At 37.8% G+C, this 23,232-nt stretch overlaps 1 protein-coding gene across 4 annotated transcripts in view; it reads left to right on the top strand.

Moving 5' to 3' along the window:
• Positions 1-23,232, top strand: part of mtus2a (microtubule associated tumor suppressor candidate 2a) — a 70,544-nt gene that overhangs the window by 14,478 nt on the left and 32,834 nt on the right. For 3 of the 4 annotated variants that reach the window (XM_084401311.1, XM_084401310.1, XM_084401308.1), the window contains exons 2-4: positions 12,950-15,013; positions 15,135-15,402; positions 19,534-19,740. In XM_084401311.1, the coding sequence (XP_084257437.1) occupies positions 13,229-15,013; positions 15,135-15,402; positions 19,534-19,740 (2,260 nt within the window). In that variant the 5' untranslated portion in view covers positions 12,950-13,228. Of the gene's footprint in view, positions 1-7,158; positions 8,066-12,949; positions 15,014-15,134; positions 15,403-19,533; positions 19,741-23,232 lie in introns of those variants that run through there. The other variant, XM_084401309.1, reaches the window with a different exon arrangement.

Here is a 23,232-nt window from a genome sequence, read left to right as displayed (position 1 = left end):
TTTTAGCTTCTCAATTCCTTCCTGTCTCACCCCTAATTCAATCTCCCGCCCCAAACTGTGTTTATCCTCTTTCTATGAGGGCTGCGTGATGAACAGACTTGACTTTTTTTTTCTGCAAAGTGCCTTTCTAATTCTTTCATTCATTGTCTTTTTTTTCTCTCTTTGTCTGTCTCCCTCACCCTCTCCCTTTTAATCTCTGTCCGCCTTCTTTCCCTCATCATTTTAAGGTGGTATATGCTCATATTCCTGTCGATTCTGAACAAAAATAACGAAAAAGCCTATTTGACTGCACAACGTTGCTCAGCAGTGCTGTTTATGACTATTTGTTTTGGGTGAGTTGTCACTGTCATTCACCATGCATGTCTGAGACAGCTTGAACGCTCCATGTTGCCATGCAGTCTCCTCAGTCCTATACTTCATCTTTGTCTCAGAGTATTGCTCTCCGGTCCGCCGGTCTGCTGTCGCACTCAGCCTTTTGCTCTGGAGACAGTCGTTTACCAAACGCCAAACAGATAAGAGCCCGATGACTGAGTGTTATTTAACACAGGATCAGATTTGGTTTAAAATTGGGTGACAGTTTGGTCAGATAAGCTTGTCAAGGACAGTTCAATATGAAATTTATTATAAAAGATCCTTTAAATATTGTCAAGATAAGCTCTATCCATATGAAAAAGTTAAATAACAATTTTATAAGATGGATATCATTGGCAAATTTAGATATTGTTATATTAGATTTATGTTCTGCAATATACAAAAAAATATAAATTTAATTTATTTTAATTATACAATTATAAATTATGTTATGTATAAATTATCTGTATGTGTATTTTTATTGCATTTTTATTTATTTATTTTTAACATGGGCAACTTGTCATGAACAGTACATATAGATTTTTTTTTTAAATATGCCTATATCCTTTTATAAGATGAACACATATCTATGAAGTTATACAAGAATCTTTTATAGTAGATTTATCGCAAAACATAGATCTACTATAACAATATCTATTATATAATAATTTTGACCAGTATAATATAATTAATAAACACATAAATTAATAAATATATAAATTTATTATATTGCTAATTTGTTAAACAATCCTAATTTTACTCTTTTGCATATTGGAAGGTATTTGTAAGCAAATTTAGGTTGTATGCAAATATAGTCAGCCTTAAAAAATCTAATTTCATCGCTGATGTTAAAAGTAATCTGAAAAAAAGTTTCACACAATTTTCAGACATAAGTGGAGATTTCAGGACACTCAGTAGAGCAACTGAGATACCCATTTTTTTACCTTGATGGGATCATATTGCTTTATATCTCCTTGACCGAGTTCCATCAGCAGTGAAGATTAAGGTTTAGCCGTGCTGTACCTCTCCAGGTGACTCCTCCAGGACAGAATAATCATTCCGGCACAGATAAATAACCCCAGAATGGGATGTGATGGAGTGGGAATGGATTTGAATCGCATACCCGCTGCAAGCTATTTTCAGTAGACAAAGTGTGGCCGAGGACATGTTAGTGAGCATGCTCTCCCTGAAGTGTGTGTGTGTGTGTGTGTGTGCGTACAGAGCTGCCCAGACAGGCATTAATCATCTGCTTCTTTCCCAACCACCATATATCAAGGGAGTTTACCTCTTCACTGATTGGCCAGAACTCAGCTTTCGTCTCAGAATAATAACAGAGAGTAAAAAACAAACAGTAAATGTCATCTATTTACCTAATGGGGCTATTTATATGTTGAGTTGTCCTCCTCACCTGCAAAGTGTCTTGGAATGGAAAAATGAACATTGAGCAGTGATCGGGACAGCTCTGTAAGGCACATGGGCGACAGGCCGTCTCTCCCACCACTGTGCCTCACCTTTACACACATACACACCGAAGAAAGAGTTCTCCAGCAGTCTGCGGTTGTCATGGCAACGAGACTAGACCTATAGTTTCCCAAGAATTATTTTCATAATGACCGTGTTACTGTGTAATCTCACTTTCTGATATTATCCTCAACACCCTCCATGAGAATATTCAGCTTAAGGAATTCATTGTTTCCTCATCAAGCTTTCTGACTATAACCCTTAATTAAATGTTACCATGGTAACCACAATAGTATCCACCAAAATACAATACAGTTATTGTTTTCTACAATAACACCCTAATTAATACAGGATCTCATTCAAACACTTTAAGAAGCAATAGTTCACCCACAGACGAAAATTCTGTCATAATTTACTCCCCCTCATGTCGTTCCAATTCCTGTATGAATTTCTGTCTTCCGAAAAACACAAAAGATATTTTGAAGAATTGGAAGTCATTGGAAACTCAGAACTGTTTGTTTACCAACATTCCTCAAAATATCTTATTTTATGTTCCGCAGAAGAAAGAAAGTCATACAGGTTTGGAACAACACGGGGGGGAGTAAATGAGGAGGACGTCATTTTTGGGTGAACTATCCCTTTAACTTTAGGCCTGGTTTCACAGACAGGGTTTAAATTACGCCCGGATTATGCCTTAGTTCAATAAGGAGGACATTTAAGTAGCTTTTCAAAAGCATTACTGGAGTGCATCTTCAGACATAACAATGGCACTGACATATTTTAAAGGAACACGCCGACTTTTTGGAGCTTATTTCCCTTATCCCCCAGAGTTAGATAAGTCCATACATACCATTTTCATCTTTGTGCGTGCCGTAACTCTGTCTGACGCACCCACCGCTAGCCTAGCTTAGCGCGGTGCTTCACCTTCTGAGAATATAGTTTCCAGTATGTATTCGGTTATAAGATGGCTGTGTCTCATGTGACCTTGTTATTTGTACATGCTGAGACTATACAAATCACAACATGTAAATAGGAAAATGTTGGTGTTATTGTGTCACTTATTGGGAGCAGTATGCTAGCTGGAGCTGTTTACCTCCAGTCTTTGCGCTAAGCTAGACTAGCGGTGGGTGCGTCAGACAGAGATGAAAAGGGTATGTGTGGACTTATCTAACTCTGGGGGATACGGTGAATAAGCTAAAGTCCCAAAAAGTCGGCGTGTTCCTTTAAGATATGCCAGAGCAAGTTGCTTTCAGGTTTGACAGCTCCAACATGCATTTTAGTCTGGGACTAGGCTTAAGCCTTGTCTGTAGGCTTAAGCCTTGTCCTTGTCACATGTGCAAATTAAAAATACACAAACCGTGAACATACAACAAACACTCATATTGCATTTGTAACACGACCATGTGGGTAAAGTGTGTCATATAACATCCAATCCTACCCTTGTGTGTGGCTTGTAGCCTGTTTTAATCATTGTATATTGTGGCTGAATGGTGTCATCCATCACTTGTATTGTTAATGTGCTGATATAACTCCCCATGTTGCTCTTGCCTGATCGTTCCTGACCTGTAATATATATAAAAACCCCTGTTTATATATTTATATACATTAGATGATCTAGATCACTGCACACATTAATCATATGAAGCGTTTTTTTTTTTTTTGGAGCTTAACAGCCTCTGGTTACTATGTGGAAAAGAGCAGCATGAACATTCTTCAAAATATCTCTTTTTGTGCTCCTTTTGGTTCTTTTCAAAATGAAATTTGTATAAATGTGAGTGCTTTGCTTTGAGATGAGTGTCTTGTTTACTCTTAGCTTCCTTGTCTGTAACAGCTCCCACATCATCTCTTCATAACACCCCCCCCTCTCTCTCATTCTGTGCTGTTTAAGGTCTGCAGTTTAATTGAAGTTCTTTTGGGCCTTTCTGAATGAAGCTGAACTGAAGGTGCTCAGTGCAGGAGATGTGACAGCTGTGACTCTCACTCCTTTATTCTCACCCTCTCCATTTAACACTTCCCTCCTGCTTCTCTATCTCTCCATATATTTATCTCCTTTTTCTCACCCCCTTTCACACTATATCCCACCCATCAACAAACCTTTTCAGCTCAAGTTAGCTGTTATGATCTCGCTCTATGCCTCTCTTCTACTGTCTCTCTTTACCCCTTTCTCTTTACATACGCTCCTCTCCTGGCCTTTGTCTGTCTGTCTGCTTGTCCCTCGCTCTGCCTAAACATTCTGGGCATCCTGGAAAAAGACACTGTCGCTGCCAGATGGCTTTCTTGGCAATCAGTATGGTTCCAATGCATCCTTTTAATCGGCAAACTGCATGCAAATATTTACCCTGCTTTGTTACAGGACTCCAATTATCTCTCATGTGCCTGTACTTCTTTACCAGCATCTGTAAGAGGCAGAATACAGATGTGTGTGTCACAGCTGCCACGCTTGAACCCTCTTTACACCTGGTTTAAGATCCATTTTGGGGGAATCTAATCAAAAGAGACAGATTGGCGCTTTTTTTACCTGGTAAAAACTCAACGTTTGAGGGGAGGTTCTCGAATTTTATGAATGAAAACCTTATTAATTATATAAACATGCCTATTATGTATCGCTTTACTTTAAGCCTGTTTATATGATGCTTTAAAAAGCTATTGATAATGCATTATAAATCTATATTTACAAATATTTTTTTATAATGTTGTAATTAAATATAAAATTGTAAATAAAAAAAAATGCTATTTTATAAAACCTGTATGTGTGTGTATACAAAAAATGTCTCTATATATATATATATACATATACAGAGAGAGAGAGGTAGATATAAATATTATTTTATTATTTATGAAATTAGATTTCATTAGATTAAATATTAAATCATAATATATAATCCTATATTTTTACATGAATTTTCATGAAATTTTCATGAAAGTGGTCCACTTTTTCCATAATAATAACCCGGCATATAAAAGTACATGTACTCCATAATATATAATCATTACTGTGAGTCTAGTGAATCGAGGTCGAGTGAATTTCCAGCCATTCTGTAAAACGTATCCGCAATGTTTGTGACTACAATCTCACTCACTTGTCACAATGTTTTGAGGCAGTGTCAAATCCTGTCCCAGCGGAGGAGTGAGAGGAACTTGACATACAAACTACAGCATGCTCGACATTTGTAAAGAAGCATCTTGCATCCCGTTCAGTGGGAGTGTATCAACATTTTCTAGTTGCTGAGACATCAAGGACATTTTCCATAAGCGAAGTCTCTCGGGTACTCTGTGAGAAGTGTTTTTCAATATCAGTATAAATGTGTGAATTGTAAGAAAAGTCTTAGCTCATAGGGGTCACCTGAGTGAATACAGCTGGTCTAAATTTTTTACTTGCCTATCAAATTTGCGTGCATATTTATACACACTGTATCCTCATATTTTTTGAACCAGAATAAATGTTAATATACAAACTTTTGAACGTATACCATTGTATACCTGAACAATACAAATATCAACATGAAAGTGGTGTGAAACCAAAGTAATATCCAAATGTCCAAACGTTGTATCCCTCCATGACCATGTAAATCCAGTAAACCCTACATGACACATTTTTGAATGGAAATAATGTAACAAATATAAGAGCTCTATTTTTTGTTTTTAAATTCGCCTGAAGTCATCAGATTGTTCATGTCTCATGCTTACGGTGGCATTACAGAAATGTACACCATGTCAGGGTCTCTTCAGGCTATGTGTATTTGGCAAACAAGGTCAGTTAATCAGACCGGTTTTAGTATATGAGATTTGGCCAGAGACAAGCTCTACAACCAGGTCAGTGTGTCACAAGCTCTCTGTTGAGCTGTTAGGAGAAATAGCAGATCCATAATCAGGGATACTCTTTTGAAAATATGTACTGTCACACAGTTATTATTATTTAAAATGCTCCCTAAATTCCACTAATCCCATTAACATTTGTGTTGTGATAAACATCAAAATGTATGTTCTTCTCTCTGAATTAAACTGTCAATTGTTTGCTACTGTGCCTTTAAGAGCTTCCTTTTGCATGTAAAAGTTTTTATGTATGTATTTATTTATGTAGTCACCAAGGCTGCATTTAATATTATTACAATTTAAAATAACTGTTTTCTGTTTGAATAGCCTACATTTAAACTAATTTCTTGTGATGACAAAGCTGAATTTTCAGCATCATTACTCCAGTCTTCAGTGTCACATGATCCTTCAGAAATCATGTGCTGATTTGCTGCTTAATTATTAATTATTATTGCTGCTCACTTATTATTATCAATGTTGAAAACGTTTTTGCTGCTTAATATTTTGGGAACCCTGATATCTATGAACAAGAATATTAGGCTTTATATAAGAACATTAATGATAATTTATAATGACCAGGGGTTGTGAAGCCACAAAATGATAAAGAAAAACATTTTTTTTTATTCTTCGTGATATGGCCCCTATGAATAATCCCACTTTGGTGTTTGCGAACTAATACCAGAGATTTTGGCTCCCCTGATGTGCCCTGCACTGCCTGATCCCCTTATAACTACAGTACAAAACTATATTCATTCAAGCCTCTTATGTGACCTCATGCGCTGTTGTGCTGAAATATTTAATTCTCCTCTCCAACTTTTACATTATTCACTGCGAAGTTGCCATGGTGAATGTCTACACATTTTGGATACCCTCACTTCTCATATTCATTGTTCAGGCGTCTTCTTTCACATCCTTCTTATTTTGTTTCCATGGCCTTTGATTTTTGCTCTGCGCCTTGATTGACACACACATCCTCAATCCATGACAGAAAGAGAAGGGCTAAGTTCCATTAGTCTCGCTGAATTAAGCCTGTGTTCTGATCTGCCGCTCTCCTCCCTTCCTCGGGCCCGTCCCCAATCGCCCCCGCCATGGCCAAGCGACAGTAAAAATATGCCGATGATTAGCGCGAACTATCAATAATTCCCAAAGCAGTAGTGTTTTCAATTTAATTAAGTCCATCTACTTGAGCTCATTGTCTTGATTGAGTAAATTGAGGGTGCTGAATATTCATTTTCTGTTATTATTAGGAGTTAAATGTTGGACGGGAGAGCTGGTGCCACGTCCTGTCACACTCCGCCATGCCCCAGTTACACACTTGATAAACCCTCTTTTCAAGATTGGCTGGCACACTCACCCTGACTCAGGCATCTGTTCCTGCCTCGTCTGGCTGCTCTGGAGCCTCGTGGAGCTTTTTGGTGCAGAGCACATCGAGTCCAAAACAGCAAAGAGGATGCTTTTCCTCACGGTGCATTCATTGTTTTTTTTTTTCTCAAATAAATAAATACATTAGTGCCAGCTTGCTATAGAGGACTGAGTGTGCTAGTATTAACAACATTAAATATGAATTAAATAAACAAATAAATATATAGAAATTAATTAATAGAATATTCGCTGAGACATAAAAAGGATATGAATGAATAGAATAGGTATAGGTATAAATATTTAAATTTATTCTTATTTATTAAATATTGTATTTATTTTTTCCACATTTTTATGCATTTATTTCCAATAATTCCAAAAATATTTTTCTATATTTATTTTGATGTGTGTTTAATACTTCTATTTATTTTTTTATTTTCACATTTATGTATTTATATATTTTTTGCGTTTGTGTTTGTTTCAGTTAGTTATTATTTTTTTAGCGATTTAGCTTCTATTTTAAATTTTTAGTTTACATTTTTGTAATTTTGTTGTGTTTGTCTTTTTTATTTGTGTTTTCGGTTTTTGTTTTACTAAATATTAGTTATAAATATGAGTTTTACTTGATGTTTTCATCTTATATTTATATTATATTTTAGCTTTTTATCAATTACAGAAAATTATTGTAATAGTTTTAGTTTTATTTAACAATAACAACTTTTTTCTGCATTTAATATTTTTTTCTTCATTTCTCAGTCTGTAGGAATAAGGGGCAATGTTTTCTACTTAAGGCATTGAGCTAAATTATCTAGATTTAAATTATATTTGAGGAAATTATAGACTTCTAAATGAATGTGTTGACAGGACGGAAGTAGAAAACAGACTCTTTGGCTCATGCTGAAGTTGTGAAGTCTTCTGTGCTCTATCTTTAGGCCAAGGTTAATTAACTCCAAAGGGGGCTTGAGAATCACCCGATGGCCAGGACAAGCCTCCAGACCTGGCTGAAGCACATTGCAAACCTGTCTGTCTGTGTGAACCTTCCTTGCCCAGCTGTCACTTCAGTTAACCACAGCAGAGATACGTAAGCACAAGAAAACCATGCGAGTTAACATTGAGAGACCATGCCAGATTTGTTGCTATACAACAATTTTCCTGCTGTGATGTTAATTGTTTTCTTAATTATTTGAACCGGAAATTGTTAATTAGTGTTTATTTATTAATAAGTTGTCGATTGTTGTATAGATCAGGTATAAAATTATTTTATTAGTATAAAATAATAATAACATATATAAGAATTTATTTAATTGGTATTATACTGTAGGTTTATTTTGTATTATTATTATTAGGCGAACAATATAAGAGGAGAAAAACAAAGATTTTAAAGGGACAGTTTACCCAAAAATGAAAATTAGCCCATGATTTACTTACCCTGAAGCCATCAGGTGTATATGACATTCTTCTTTAAAACAAATACAATCGGAGTTATATTCAAAAAATGTCCTGGCTCTTCGAAGCTTTATAATGGGAGTGAATGGGCACCATTTTTCCATTCCAAGTCCATTCAAGTGCGTCATATCCATCATAAAAGTGTCCCAAATGGCTCAGAGGGGTTAATAAAGGCTTTCTGAAGCGAAGCGATTCGTTCTTGTAAGAAAAATGTCCATATTTAAAACTTAATTGACTAAAATAACCAGCTTCCAGTAGACGGCCTTACACAAGTCGACTTACGCCAAAAGAGTAACACTTGACTATGACGTAGGAGTAAAGTAAGCTTTGACGTCTCTCGTGGCTCAAACAAACAGAGCTGGGCAACCGAGATCGTCATTACGTTGTGCGTCAAGTTCGTGTTACTCTTTTGGCGTAAATCGATGCGTACGGCCGTCTGCCGGAAGCTAGTTATTTTAATCGATAAAGTTTTAAATATGGATATTTTTCTTACACCAACGCATCGTTTCGCATCAGAAGGCCTTTATTAACCCCTCGGAGCCATTTGGGACACTTTTATGATGGATATGATGCACTTGTGTGGACTCCAAAAAAATGGTGCCCAATTGACTCCCATCATAAAGGACATTTTTTAATATAACTCTGATTGTATTACACCTAGGATGGCTTCAGGGTGAGTAAATCATGGGCTAATTTTCATTTTTGGGAGAACTATCCTTTTAAGAGTAAAATAATAAAATGTAAAATTTAACTGCCTGCCAAATTATCTCTCACAATCTTCAGGACAAGACACCATTGTTGGTGTCAGTGAACAGAATCAACACACCTCTTACCTTGTGTATCTCTCTGTAAGGGTTAAAAATGTGTTAAAGATTAAAAGGAATAGCTGTAGAAAGGTGCATGATGTGAAAACCAGAGGGTAAATATGTCATTACGGTTGTGCTGGTGTGTTTTAACGCTGATACTCACCACTCTTCAAAGGTTAAGCATAGACCCGGGTTGTCATTGACTGTTACTGTGTTCTTTCATCATGGCTAAATGGGGGTGTGCACCTCGCATTGGGGTGAATTCAGTTCCCAAAAATTTGATGATTACCTTCTTTGAGATTCGGGAACTATCTCTGTTGAGCTACTTTTGAAAGAGCTTTGCTGATTTCATATCTACATTTATAGAGCCACATGTAAAGACACATTTCACTCGTGTGCAATTTGATGCATTTTTCTCACCATAGTAGAGTTGATTTAGTCATGCACAACCTTACAATTTAAGGACTGTGGCCATGGTATAGTGATTATATCAAATTCTACAGTAATTTATGTTTAATCTTATGATTGTGAGACATAAGCTGACTGAATTCCAACTAAATAAATAAATAAGTGGGACCCTCCTTTCAATTAAATTTATGGAGAACGAAAGAAATGGACTCGTTCAGTAAATGTAACGTTTTTACAAAAATGTAAAAAAGCAACATAATGACAGAGTTTCAGCTTATAGATTCCCCTATCATAGAGAGAGTGAATTGCTACTAAGTGCTAAATTGTCTAGATATATAATAAACATTTTACAAAAGAAAACCTTAAAAAGGTTAATTATAGATAAATTAAGACAGAAACACACCCGTTCACTGGTCATTTTCCTCAGTTGTAGGCAAAGGCAAGTTTCAAATCAGTGCTTCTCGACTCAGAGACTAGCGCTAAATTAATCTCCTAGTTTAGCGCCATCTACTGTTTTAGAAGAGGAAGTTGCTCAACTGCATTTGTGAGAAAATCTGCCTGGACACACTTGTGAGAAAATCTACCAGGACACATTTGTGAGAAAATCGAGCTGAGAGATCTCATAAAAAGCCAAGTGTCTCACAATCATAACAGACAGATATGCATTTGTATGCACTAGATTTGGTATTTGTTTCAAAGGTTACATGCAATTTGTAGGATGGTTTGTATTTATTTGTGAAATATGATCTAGGCTCAATTATTTGTATTTGTAAAACACAATACATATTTGTTACTCCACTGCATTTTCGCTCAAATTGACCTTTGTACTTGCACATTGCTTTCTGTTTGTTTGCGAGTCGAGTTTTCCTTTGCAAAGCAGATCGATTTTGTTTGCAAAATGCTGGATTTGTTTGTTTAATTATGGCACAATATTAACTCCATACATATAGTAAATACTTAATTCTGAAAGGTGAAACGCAGCATTCAGAGGTCTAGTGTTTCTTACTATCTTCCATGACAATGCTGCGTCCATTCCACTATCTAAAAGTATCTTTATTTGTGTGTTTTCTGAGAGGAGTACCTTTCCTTTGTCCATGAAAAATGCTTACTGCTCGCGCTTCCCCTCAGCAGGTTTGGTATCGTTGTAAAGCGCTGTATTCCAACTTATTGAATATTCATAGCGATTTCACGATGGCATGAGTCTGAACCAATGAAATGTGTTTTTCAAACTCATGTGGACGTAAACAACGATCTTTCTCGCGCTGACTGACAGAGCCGAAGCATGCGCACAAAGACGGCTCACCTCAGACAGTGCGCGATCCCGATATCTAGTAGCCTACATACTGTATATATATATATGTGTGTGTGTGTGTGTGTGTGTGTGTGTGTGTGTGTGTGTGTGTGTGTGTGTGTGTATAGGCTGTCTGTTAAATAAAATATTAAAATAAATAAATAAATGTTAATAAAAAAATTGTGGTAGCATGATGGGAAAATAAAGTTGAATATATATTTGTCCTATAGATGTTTGGGTTTGACTTGGTTTGTGCCAAATTTGGTGTTGTGGGATTTTAAGGTATGGTTGCTGTAGGTGATTTTGTTTTGGAACCTTGACTTGATTTTTCTCAAAATTGACTTTGCTGACTCTGCCGACTTCAAACAGGTAGCTCAGTAATTTTTTTTCAATAAGTCATTTTTGAAAATTTGCTCATTCCAACTCCTTTTGCCAGCACGAGTCACATATCTCTGTGCAGTTATGGGATTCACTCCATGCAGTGTACCTTGAAATCAGTCTTAATTTTCCTGTGGGTATGTGGGTGGGTGATTTTAGCACTTCATCAGCCTGCAGTGTTGGGGGTGGAACTAGTGACAGTCTGGTGCCGCAACGTCAATATGCTTGTTCTCGGATTGTTGCCCGTTTAACCGATTGTGATATGGATTGTATGGGCTGTCTCTTGTCCATAGACCTCCTCCCTGATTTCCTGCACAGGCATTTGCATCTTACACTTGATGCTTGAAGTGATTTAGTGGTCGCCTCTTCCTGTCATTTCAGCAAAAATTACTCAAGTCTGTGCAGTGAAAATCATTACAGTCAATGCTTGAAGCGAGTCTGGTGTAAAAAAAGAAGCAACCTCTCTCTTCTTAAAAATCTATGTTGTGACTGATTATAGCCTAAGTCACTGACCACCTACCCACCCTCTCTACCTAGTCAGCACATGGAGCAACCCCAACCCCCTTTTCCCTATTGGGAAAATGTCAAACTAACCTTGCTTTATTCCCTTCTCTGGTTTGGACTGTAATGAAACAGCATTGGATTTCTGTTTCCATGTCTAAATCATAATTATAGGCATACAGCTGTTGTGTCAATGTTTTATAGAGATGCAAAAAACTCACCTTCAACTAATGGTGTATTTTCATAATTTCTTCCCCAACTGACTGCAGCATTTTTGTTTGTTTGTTTGTTTGTTTTTGTCCCATGTGAGCACTGTTGTTAATTACAAGCCATTTCACACTCTCACTAATTGTCTTTTTTGTTTTTTTTTGTTGGGCAAACTTGTACAGTAAGATGCCACAGCTCATCTTTTTTTTTTCATTTGTATATGTCTTAATTTATTCAAATTGGCTGCCTGATTTGGGCATACATAATTCTCTGCAGTAGAGAGAGAAAAAAAAAAGTAATTACTAGAGAAAAGGAGGTACTGCCATCTGCCATTAAAGGAGTGAGCCAAACATTTACTGCTTTGTGTCAATAGACTTTCTATTCATTACAGTTGCTTATCAATTTGTGGTTCTTTAAAGAGAAACAAATTAGGTATAGGAAACATTACAATAGCTAGCTACAGTAGCTAGTTTTATTTTTCACGGTTGAGTCAAATACTGTACATTTAATGCATTGATTCATGGATAAAAGGTGTAAATGTAAATGCACACCTTTTTACTTTACTATGTTTACAGAAGTGGTGGGTGCCTTTTAAGCTGTTTTATATTCATTGAAAACTGCAATGAAACAACAAACAGCCATTTTTTTCCTTCAATAAAATAAGAATGATTTTTGCTTTAGAATTGGTAATCAGGAAAATTAACCTTTAATAAAATAAGAATGAAGTGTTTTTTTAGATTTGAGTGTCAGTAAAACTAACCAAAAAATAGTCTTTAAATTTAAAGAATTTAAACCCTAAATATTAAAATCTAAATAAATGCAAATCTAGCAAATGTTGTAACAGAAATTTAACAACCCATTTAGAATGGCTTGTGCTGATCCACTCTCTGCACTGTTTACACAATTTTATGTCTTATCTTCTGTGCAGGTTTGGCACCAGATGAATGAACAAGGCATTTCAAGGTCCTGAAAGCTGATATGATTTCATCAAGTGCATTGCCCTGTTGAGAAGCAAACAAATACAGCTCTGTCCTTTGGTGGTATCTTGGACTAGAAATGGAAAGAATGTGAGATGATGTTGTGATTCTGCACTCCATCCAAACTACAAAATTTGAAGAACAAGGTGAAGGCAAGTGAGGGAACAAGACCTTTGATGGATCCAGGATTACCGTGGAGCTTTTGAGAGAGAAGCTCAGACTGATACAACATGAATGTGCAAGAAAATATACAAGCCGGTGAAGACAACCAACAAGGAGAAATACAGAATGACGACGAGCATCCTTTGCTAGAAACTGTGGAAGACGCCAATGCCAATCAAATCACCAAAGAGAAAAATCATTCAAATAACAGAGAGCATGGTAGCCCACTACCCCCTCTTGTATCACACTCTGAAGCACAGGAGAGGATCATTATCTGGGGAACACATGCTCAGAGTGAAGACCCTGAGCTGGAAGAGTTTGAACTGCTTGAGTGTCAAGAGTTAGAAACATTTATTGTGGAAGAAGAAGGGATAGACATGTCAAGTGTGAGAAGTAGAAAGAGAGCAAAGAACCTCTGTGACAGGACATTGACATCCACATCTGTCAGCGCTACTGTTGGATCCCCTTGGAAAGACCACAATGAAAACCACAGTGTGGATGGAGATGCAAATGAGAACTCACAGCCCCTTGACCTCAGGACCTCTAGCTCTCGCTCTGGGGTAAACAGGACCCTGAGAGAAGCACGAAGTGGTTCTGAAAGCAACGTTTTTGCATCTTCTCTTTCTGCAGTGACCAGTCTCAGTGGAAGTTTAGCCAGTGCCCTGGACAGTGCAGGCCGCACACAGCCTCTCTCTTCCCAGTCCATCAAGTCTACCTCAGGCATAGGCAGGAACCAGCAACCATCCTACATCCACTCAGAGACAAATAGGGAGCTTCCCAGGGATTTGGACCAAAACCATAACTCTACTACACTGCCTCAGGAATCACAATATGACCGAAGTAAGCTGATCACTCAAAGTGGAGTGTATCCTTCAAATGGAGCAGTAAAAGTGCAAAAATTCCCAATGGAAGCAGAGCAGAATGGCAGGAAAAGGATGTCAACCGAGGTGCCGAAAGGTATGGTGAGGGTGCTACCTTCTTGTAGGCAGCTAGTCCGCCCTCTTTCTACTGAAAAACGTATAACCTCAGGATATCCCAGCTTAGACACCCAGGCAGACCAGCAACAATCCCACTTCTCAGAGACAGATCACAGCCATCAACAAGTGCTGCCGACTACAGAAGTCTGCAGTAAGAACACAAGCACAGAAATGCTTCCAAACCAGACTTTCACCCGAGAGTCCCAACACTTGAAGAGGCAGAGCTCAGCAGATCGTGCTGCAAGTCCCTCCAGCCTAGAAAGGAAGACTCACTTCAGTCGGCGGACCTACAGCAGTCCCACTAGACCTTCGACACCTCCATCCCCCAAGACCACAAGGTCTCCTCAAAGACAGCCTCCATCCTCACCCATCAAGACTTTACCTTCTCGAACTCCTCAGTTGGGTTATGCTGGGTACAGCTCAGGCTTAAGAGCCCCAGTCAAAACAAATATCAACACAAGCATCTATAAACCTCCTCCAACAATAGAGGCTTCAATGGAGACCTCCCCTCCAAGCAAGTGCCCGCCAAAACCGAAAAGTGTCCGACCCAAAATCATCACATACATTCGAAAGACCCCGCAGGTGAAACCACAGTCTCTTGAGGGAACTTACGAGGTATCATCCTTACCTACGCGACTCTCAACGTACAGCAGCACACAGGCCAAACCAGCGGTAGGAGAACAAGGGGAAGCCGCTGTGCTGAGTGCCTCAAATTTACTCTACGATAAGTATCGACAAGAGATGCAGAAGGTTCGGTTCTTCTCTCCTGGACTCATGGTGTCTGGGATTAAGCCACCCAGCAACACCATGCCCCAAAAAATGGCAGGCCGAGCGGACAGCTTCTATGGTTCTCTTAACAAGCCTCTATCTGCAGCTGTAAGGAATGCACTAGACATTTAACAATATGCTGTTCTTTAACTAAATACTTTTTATGTACTACTGGAAGAGTTTATTGACTGCAGCTGCAACGTGGGGTAATGTAATTTTTTTTGTTTAGGTGGGCAGGTCTCCAGTCACCCTTGGATCTCCTGTATCTGGAGCTGAGGATCCTTCCGGACCCCCTATGGGAGCACAGGATACAGGGAGTCTTTTTCGTCCACCACGGGGCCTAAGACCCCAGCTTGGCGTTGGTGCTGTAAACAGGACTCCCTCTGCAGCTGCGAAGAACAGGATGGTCCAAACAGGTCTCCCAAAGTCACCACTGACCTTCAGTCAACCAATGCAGGCAGTAAACCCAACCACTCAAATCCCTCAGGAACCACAAGGTAGGACAATGACAATGGTTTACTTTGTCAAAAGACTTGGCTTTTATACAATTCACACAGATTTTTAGTAGTAAAATTGAATGCTTTACATGCCACACTGGTGTAAGTTCAGTAGAAACCCATGCCAAAGTTGTCATAGAAACGTTTTTTGACTGATAGAAACACCAAGGCTTCATCCTAAGGGTGGAAGTGACTCTGGAGTATTTTGAGATGAATAGATTTAAATAGAAAGAAGGAAGATAACACCATAAGTCTTCTCATTCCTGTCAGCTATGCATTTGTAATTTTTACAGATAAACTCATCCCAGCCTCTTGTCAGTGTAAAATACACTTTACCTCCTGGCATTCAGTTAAATATAAATAAAATTCACATTCATCTTGAGGGAGTTCTGTCTGAGCTTAAAAGTTCCTTACCGTTTCTAAAGCACACTTCATTTCCGACAACTTTGCCTGCCAAGGTGAAGATATGAATTATTTCATCTTTAAACCACTACCAGCACTGCCATCATCCTACTTGTTTTTTTCTAGAGGGCATCTGTCTATCTGCACACCGTTATCTCACAGCAAACCCATGACGGTCTCCATTAATGCGGATGCTGATTTCTTGCTGCTTGGCCCTGTTTGTGATGCTTTGAAGTGCAAAGCAATAAACAAATTAAGTCATGCCAATATTTGTAACTACGTCTGGTCACAATTTATAAATGTATTTGAAACATTATATGATATTTATGGAATAAAGATGCTACAGTAAAGTAGATAAAGACACAGGGTCGTGGTACAGAGTTTTACTCTGATAGTTTGACCCCTGAAATGGTATAAAAGATGTCAAGAGAAAGGTTCTCCTAAAGAGAGATTATTATTATTATAAGGGGTTCAAGCACGTAGTGCTGAAACACTATTGTTATTGTTAATTTTCCCATGATGCAGCATTCTCCATCTAAAACTGATCAGGCAGACCGAACCATAAGTCGTAGAGACTTGAAACTTTGAGGGCTGGTAGTACTCACACCGCCTACAACGTCACTAAGGCCCGCCCCGATCGGCCTGACGGGAGCGCTACAGCAGTCAAAAGTACGAAATTGCTCATAACTCCTAAACCGTTAGGCTTAGGCTCATGTGTCTTATATCGTTGGAATCCTTGGCTAGTACTTGGCTAGCAAATTCATGCCTCGGATTTGCTCGACCTTCAGACGCCATTTTCGAGTAAATTGAGGTTTTTTGAAAAACTGTGAACTACTCCTAGGTTTTTGACCTGATCGGAACCAAACCACTGCAGACATATTCTCTGCAGAGTGACTATCAATAATCATCATCATCATCATCATCAAAAAAAAAAAATTAAATTCACGGTCGCTAAAGGGAACCAAAATGTTTGATGTGACCAGGGCCACTTTTACTAAAACGGCTATAACTTGTGAACGGTAAGAGATATTAGTGGAGTATAGTGTACTCCACTTTTTTTTTCCACATTTGTTTAATTTTTCAATGTATATTTCCAACTTACATTATTTACGTCTGTACAAAATTATTATTGACTAAATCTCTTATTTGATCTTTTATAAATTACTTTTGGTTTCCTAAGTTTTCTAAGTGTTTACATGTTTGCTAAATAAAACTTAATATATATTTTACACATGTGTGCTCAAAGGCCTTAAACGCTTGAACCCCGATAAATGCTGTTTGCAGCTTTAATTATTCATATTATTCATATTATTATAGAGAAACTACTATCTAACAGTTTGTATTACACTCTTCTGTTATGACTTTCAAAATTGCTTGTCTGATTGCTCTGAAGTTGGTAATTATTTCCCACTGGAGTTATAGATCATCTCATGTCACATAATTTTTCACACTCTCAAACAATGAAAACAATTGATTCTGGTCACTAGGCTCGGTCGACAAAAATCGGTCTTTGATTAAAATCTTCTTGGAAATTGTCTAATGCACTGAAGTACCATAGCAAAGAATCTCTGATTGCTTATTGGGTTTTGTTACGTCCTTAGATTGCAGTGGTTTAGAGGTGTGTTTATTCTTCCTGTTCACTTACACGCTGTCTCGCTTGTTATTTAAATAAACCTTGTTGTTATTCGTGATCCTCTTCGTCTTCCTTGGTTACCCCATGACAACATACAGTTTAGCAGCATTTCATTCTTCATTAATACAGTTAAGTGTTTATCACTGAACCAATGATGGCTTGTTAAAAGAGCTCTAGTAATTTATTCATGCATTTTAACACTCAGGAAGAAATCAATGAGTTCTTGAGCTTCAATCCATAATTATAAATTTACACACACACATTCCTTGTCCTTTTTATTTATTTGTAACACTTTGAGAAAATGACTCCACTGTGGCGTTAAAGGGGCAGTTCACCCAACAATTTCTCGTTGGCAGAATTTCCAAGCTTCTCTTTTCCATACAGTAAAAATGAATGGGAACAGCTGTGGTCACCATTCACTTTCTTTGTATGGAAAAAAAAAGAAATAAACATTGAAAATGCAAAATCAAAGCTATGATGGATGACTAATGATCTGGGCAATCCGCAAATATTAGGAAGTAGGTATAGGAAGGAATAAAGACGATTGATGGGGGAAAAAAATCACAGAGAGAGAGAACAGGAACACATTTATCTTTAATGACCACAACCCTCACTTGAAGCAGAAGCTGCCTGCAATTTCATTAAAGACCTTGATGGCCCGGGGGTGGGGTGGGAGGGGGCGCTGGGGGAAGCGATTGAGCCAGGGAAACTTTGATTAGAGATGAATGGATGAGAGGGTGCTTTGTTGTGTGCATTTGCTTGAGTGTGTATGTGTGTGTTTTCATTTGTGAAGAATGCGTCTTTGAAGCATACTGCTGACACTGCAGTCTAATAAACGTCTGAGAATGCGACAAAATGAGAAATGGTAGATTGTCATTTAGTATGCGCCACGGTTTGCTCCAATCACAGCGTCTTGGGAACAGGGAACTCGAGGTGCTTTATCTCCAAGAGCAGGAGGGGATCATTCTCTCCACCTGCCCCAAATTATGACCTCAGGTGGGAGGAGACTGCCAGTTCAAAGCAAGCCTGGAAGTGGGTCCCTAAATTCACTCCGCAGTAGCTCTTTGCATGTGCATATTTTTGTGCGACTTCCCTCTTCTTCCTGTGCTTCCTAAAATCTTCTTTTTTTTTTTTTTGACAGCAGGACAGTTCCCGGGGGGGGGGATAATGATCCTTATTAATTACATGTAAACAGATTTTATCATCTTTACTGGTGTAAAAATAAGCACATAGGGTAAAGAAAACCCACTACTCTATTCAATTGAGGCTATTATTAAGCACTGATATCACAATAATTTGTGCACAACTGCTTTTAGAGGAATCAATGGCCTCTTTAACAACGGGCCTCCTAGACTAATTAAAAAAGATAGGGCTTCTGCTGGAGACTCCTGTTAAGCACCAGACGCTGTCCAATCAGAACCACACAATTGCAAGTACATCCAGAAACCATCCACACACTTTTATTGCATATAATTAATAGATTAATGAAATTCGTAATAATTTATATTAAAGCTTTTTGAGCTCATATAGGGGCTTTATGAAACATCTAAGATTATATTTTGGCAAACATTTTATATTAAATTAGATTCCCTCCGTGGATGAGAAATGTGACTCATCGCTCTTCTCCATGTGAATATTACAGTGATATATATGTTGATGGATGGTCAGTCATGCTGTGGGCAGAGGAGGCAGACAGCCTCCAACCTCTTTATGATTCTTTCAGGAGTTTTTTAAAGTGATTTTTACCTCTCATCAGAGAAAGGCTGTAAAACACCACAGTCTCTCTCTCTATCCTACTGTGAGTAAGGCCAGTCTGCCTAGAAATAGTTCATTTTAGGACACAACACTCACTTTCTTTTTTTCTTGTGTTTTCTGAATTTCTTTTCCTGCGCCTGTTTCTCAGTAGCGACAATCATGTGATCATGTACCAACAGAAAACATTTCTATGCTTCATTTTGTCACAGCATTATATCAAGAATATGTTGTGCATAGTTGACCTCCATGGACTGAAAAAAGCAGTATGTGGTGATTTTTATTTCCTAGACCTCTCTTTTTCAGTGAATTTGAGTACTAATCATAGTCTTATTCACCCTCAGATCAGAGAAAGACGGTGGCGACTGGGTTAGCTGCTAAATCCTTCTTGCCGAAGCCAGCTCAGACTGGCCTCCGTCCTCCTGGATACTCGCGCCTCCCGCCGGCTCGTCTGGCTGCCTTTGGGTTTGTTCGAAGCTCTAGCGTCTCCTCCGTGTCCAGTAACCACTCGACCGACAGCACACGGAGTGACCCCTGCCGACCCGCCTTCCGTGAGTTACTGAAACACAAACTCTATGCATTCACATATATAAATGTAGATTTGTACAGTGGGGCCTGAAAATCTGAAACCACATTAAAGATATGTGTTAATGTTTTTGAAAAAAGCACACAGAGGCTGCAAAAATACAGTAGTAATATTGTGAAATATTACGATTAAAAATAACTGTTTTCTATTTTAATAAATCTTAAAATGTAATTTATTCCAGTGACGGCAAAGCTGGATTTTCAGCATCATTACTCCAGTCTTCAGTGTCACATGATTCTTCAGAAATCATTCTAATATGCTGATTTGGTGCTAAACAAACAGCATTTATTCTAAATAAAAATCGTTTGTAACATTATGAATGTTTTACAGTGACTTTTGATCGATTTAATGCATCCTTGCTGCTGAATAAAAGTTTTAGTTTCTTTCAAAAATAAAATAAGATCTTGCGGACACCAAACCTTTGAACGGTAGTGTATGCATTTTTTTTGACACTTACCATGTGAAAACCTTTGTACAAAAGGTCAGTTGTCTTTTAAGCAAAAGGCATTACGAAATTCACGTTAATGTTTCACTCAAATTGTTTCCCTAAAAAAATATTAAAATATTAAAATGCTAAACAGAAGCATTTTCAATTGAGGTCTCAGACTTTTAGACCCCACTAAACACCTGTACACACTACAATTTAAGATGCCATCTAAAGTACTTGTAGCTGAGTGCATTGTTATGTGAGATCCCTGAGGTACAGTTTACATAAAAGCATAATGCTCCACTTTTTAGAGTTAATTATAATGCAATTTGCATCATTTTATTAACTCTGCCTACAAGCAGTATGCATATCCCCTTTCATTAACATATTCTGCTCATAACTGTGTGCTCTAACATGGAATCATGGGATATTAAGCGTAGCAGACCAAAAAACACAAAAAAAGTTGAGTATTTGTTTTACAAAATCAGACTTTTCTTTAGTTGGCCTTTGTTTTAGGTCACAGAAGAAACTTTGTGTTTGATCCGAGTGGGCTTCTTTCATAACTAGCTCCGTGAGTCAACATGAAAGATCCACGGTATGATCAGAGCCTGCTGAAGTAGATTCCAGTCTGCTTTTAAAGGGGGCCGTCTTTGAAAATTGGCATCTGTATGCGGCGCCGCATGTGTTTTTAATGCGACCTACATAAGTGATATTGGCCGGGTTTCTCCTGGTAACAGTTGACGTAGCTGCAGATTCAGGCATCTGGAGTTGCATGCGTCACTGGATGAGTTATGTCATCAGGTCTTTTTATCCTGGAATCACTTGGGAAGAGGAATCCCTCAGCGTTCACAGTCCTGTTTGTATGGAGCAAACAGATGCACAAGAGAAATACTGAGAATGAAAGTGGGAAGGTGTGTTACAGTGGCACCAAACACTATTTTGTAAACAGGAGCCCTGAAAAACATTAATTTTAAAGACAGACAGCACACTTTTGAAGTTTGTTTAAAATTATAAAACAGATCAAATGTTTTATTAAAAGAATTAACAAAAAGGATGTCTTCATATGTTCATGTAAAATGAAATAAAGGCCAGTTAAACATGCATTAAAGGGATAGTTCACCCAAAAATGAAAATTCTGTCATCATTACTCATCCTCATGTCGTTCCAAACCTGTATAAATTTATTTGTTCTGCTGAACACAAAGGAAGATATTTTGAAGAATGTGGGAAACTGAACAGTTCTGGGGCACCATTGACTTCCATCGTATTTTTTTTTCCTACTATGGAAGTCAATGGTGCCCCAAAGTGGCCTGGTTACACATTTTTTTCAAAATATCTTCCTTTGTGTTCAGCAGGACAAAGATATTTATACAGGTGAGTAGATGATGATAGAATTTTTGGGTGAACTATCCCTTTAAGTGATTTCTGAGAAACCTTGTTGAAACTGGATCGGACCGAACACCACGACACAGTTATAGCCAATCAGCAGTGGGGGGCGTATACAATCATGATGGGGGAGGAGAGCGAGTGAGCAAGATGGAGATTTAAAAAAGACTGTAGAAAGAGAGATGGCTGAGAGACATTACAAAAGAGAAAAGGTCAGAGGAATATCACTGGAAAAACAACGGTTATGATCAGGCAAGAGTTTCAGAACCTGCATTAATATTAGAGAAGCTTTCCAGACCTAAGCGAGAAGGCTGGTTTAATTGTTTTTGCTCCATATGCGAGTAATATTATTTTTGCTATGTTTCACAGAACCAAGATATGCTATTGTTTTAATGTTAGTTTTAGTAACAGGACAGTTTTTGAGTGTCATTATCTGGTGTGCTGCTGGCGACTCTTGCTATTATGTAATGCATGTTCCTTGTCGTTCATTCGCGATCTTTGCTTTATTTTTCGCGAAGCATTATTTTGCTTCGTTTCACTAACAGCACTTACATTTTTCACCGTTCAATTGGAAGGATTCAATCACAGAGGAGAGACCGAGTAACGAACAATACCATTGTCGTATAACAATTCACATTCACAAGGTTGTGAATATAACTTGAGAGATTAATTTTTGTAAACTGCAGGGAATTAAATGTGAATTTATTTGGGTTTATTTTGATTTTATTTATTTTTTGTTTGTTTAGTAACGATGGTGCGTGATAAAATGTGATTGCTTTCATTTTATTTTTCCTTTTATATTGTTTGATAAACAAACAATTATAAATTGGCGGGCAGGCGACTGGCTCTGGCTCAGAAAGTGACAGCGGAGCAAGACTCGTGAGAACACTCCCTGCTGCTGCGTTAGGTAGGACCGTTTCAGAGTATATCACTCCTCTACGTTACGCTTTTACGTTATCATTCAGATTTTCTTTTAATTGTTACTTTTTATGACTTTATGGTTGTTATTATATTGGCTATGATAAAGAGACATCAACTCTTGCATTGCGTGTTTGTGCAATTTGGAGGCGGAGCAATGAAGGGAGGGGTGTGTTTGTTTGGGGAAAGATCTAGGACATTTAAGGAAAAGATCATTTCAGTTTTAGTTTTTGTATTTTTAGTACTTAAATTATTTCAATTATTTTTAATTTTCATCTAATATTTTTATTTTATTTTATTTCAGCTGTTTCATGTAATGGAAACTGTTTTTAATAGTTTCCGTTTTAGTGGTAGCATTGCAGTTGGTGCAATGTTGGTGCAAAAACCGAACAACATGCAGACATTATTAAGTGTCCAAATACTTTTTTAGGCCACTGCAGATGTAATTGGGGTCGTTACAAACAGTGTTTTGTATTTGCAAATTGTCTAAATTGTCATTTATCTCACCATAGTCATGTCCTGACATACTGTGTGTCTGTTATGTTAGAACTCATTATTGAAATTTCCATAGCGAAGTTCATTATTCCTCATTGAAATTAGGCCTATGATCCACCCAGCAGGGTGTGCATAATATTTAGTACAGCCGTGCGTTTCTTATAGCATACATTCAATGTGTGTACCTATGAGATCTATTTATAGTCATTGTATTTTCACATTCCTTCCACAC

This window comes from Rutilus rutilus (genome assembly GCF_951802725.1).
Source record: "Rutilus rutilus genome assembly, chromosome: 25".
NCBI classification, from domain to species: domain Eukaryota; kingdom Metazoa; phylum Chordata; class Actinopteri; order Cypriniformes; family Leuciscidae; genus Rutilus; species Rutilus rutilus.
Note: the sequence above shows the minus strand (reverse complement) of the source record. Positions and strands in the feature narration are given on the sequence as shown.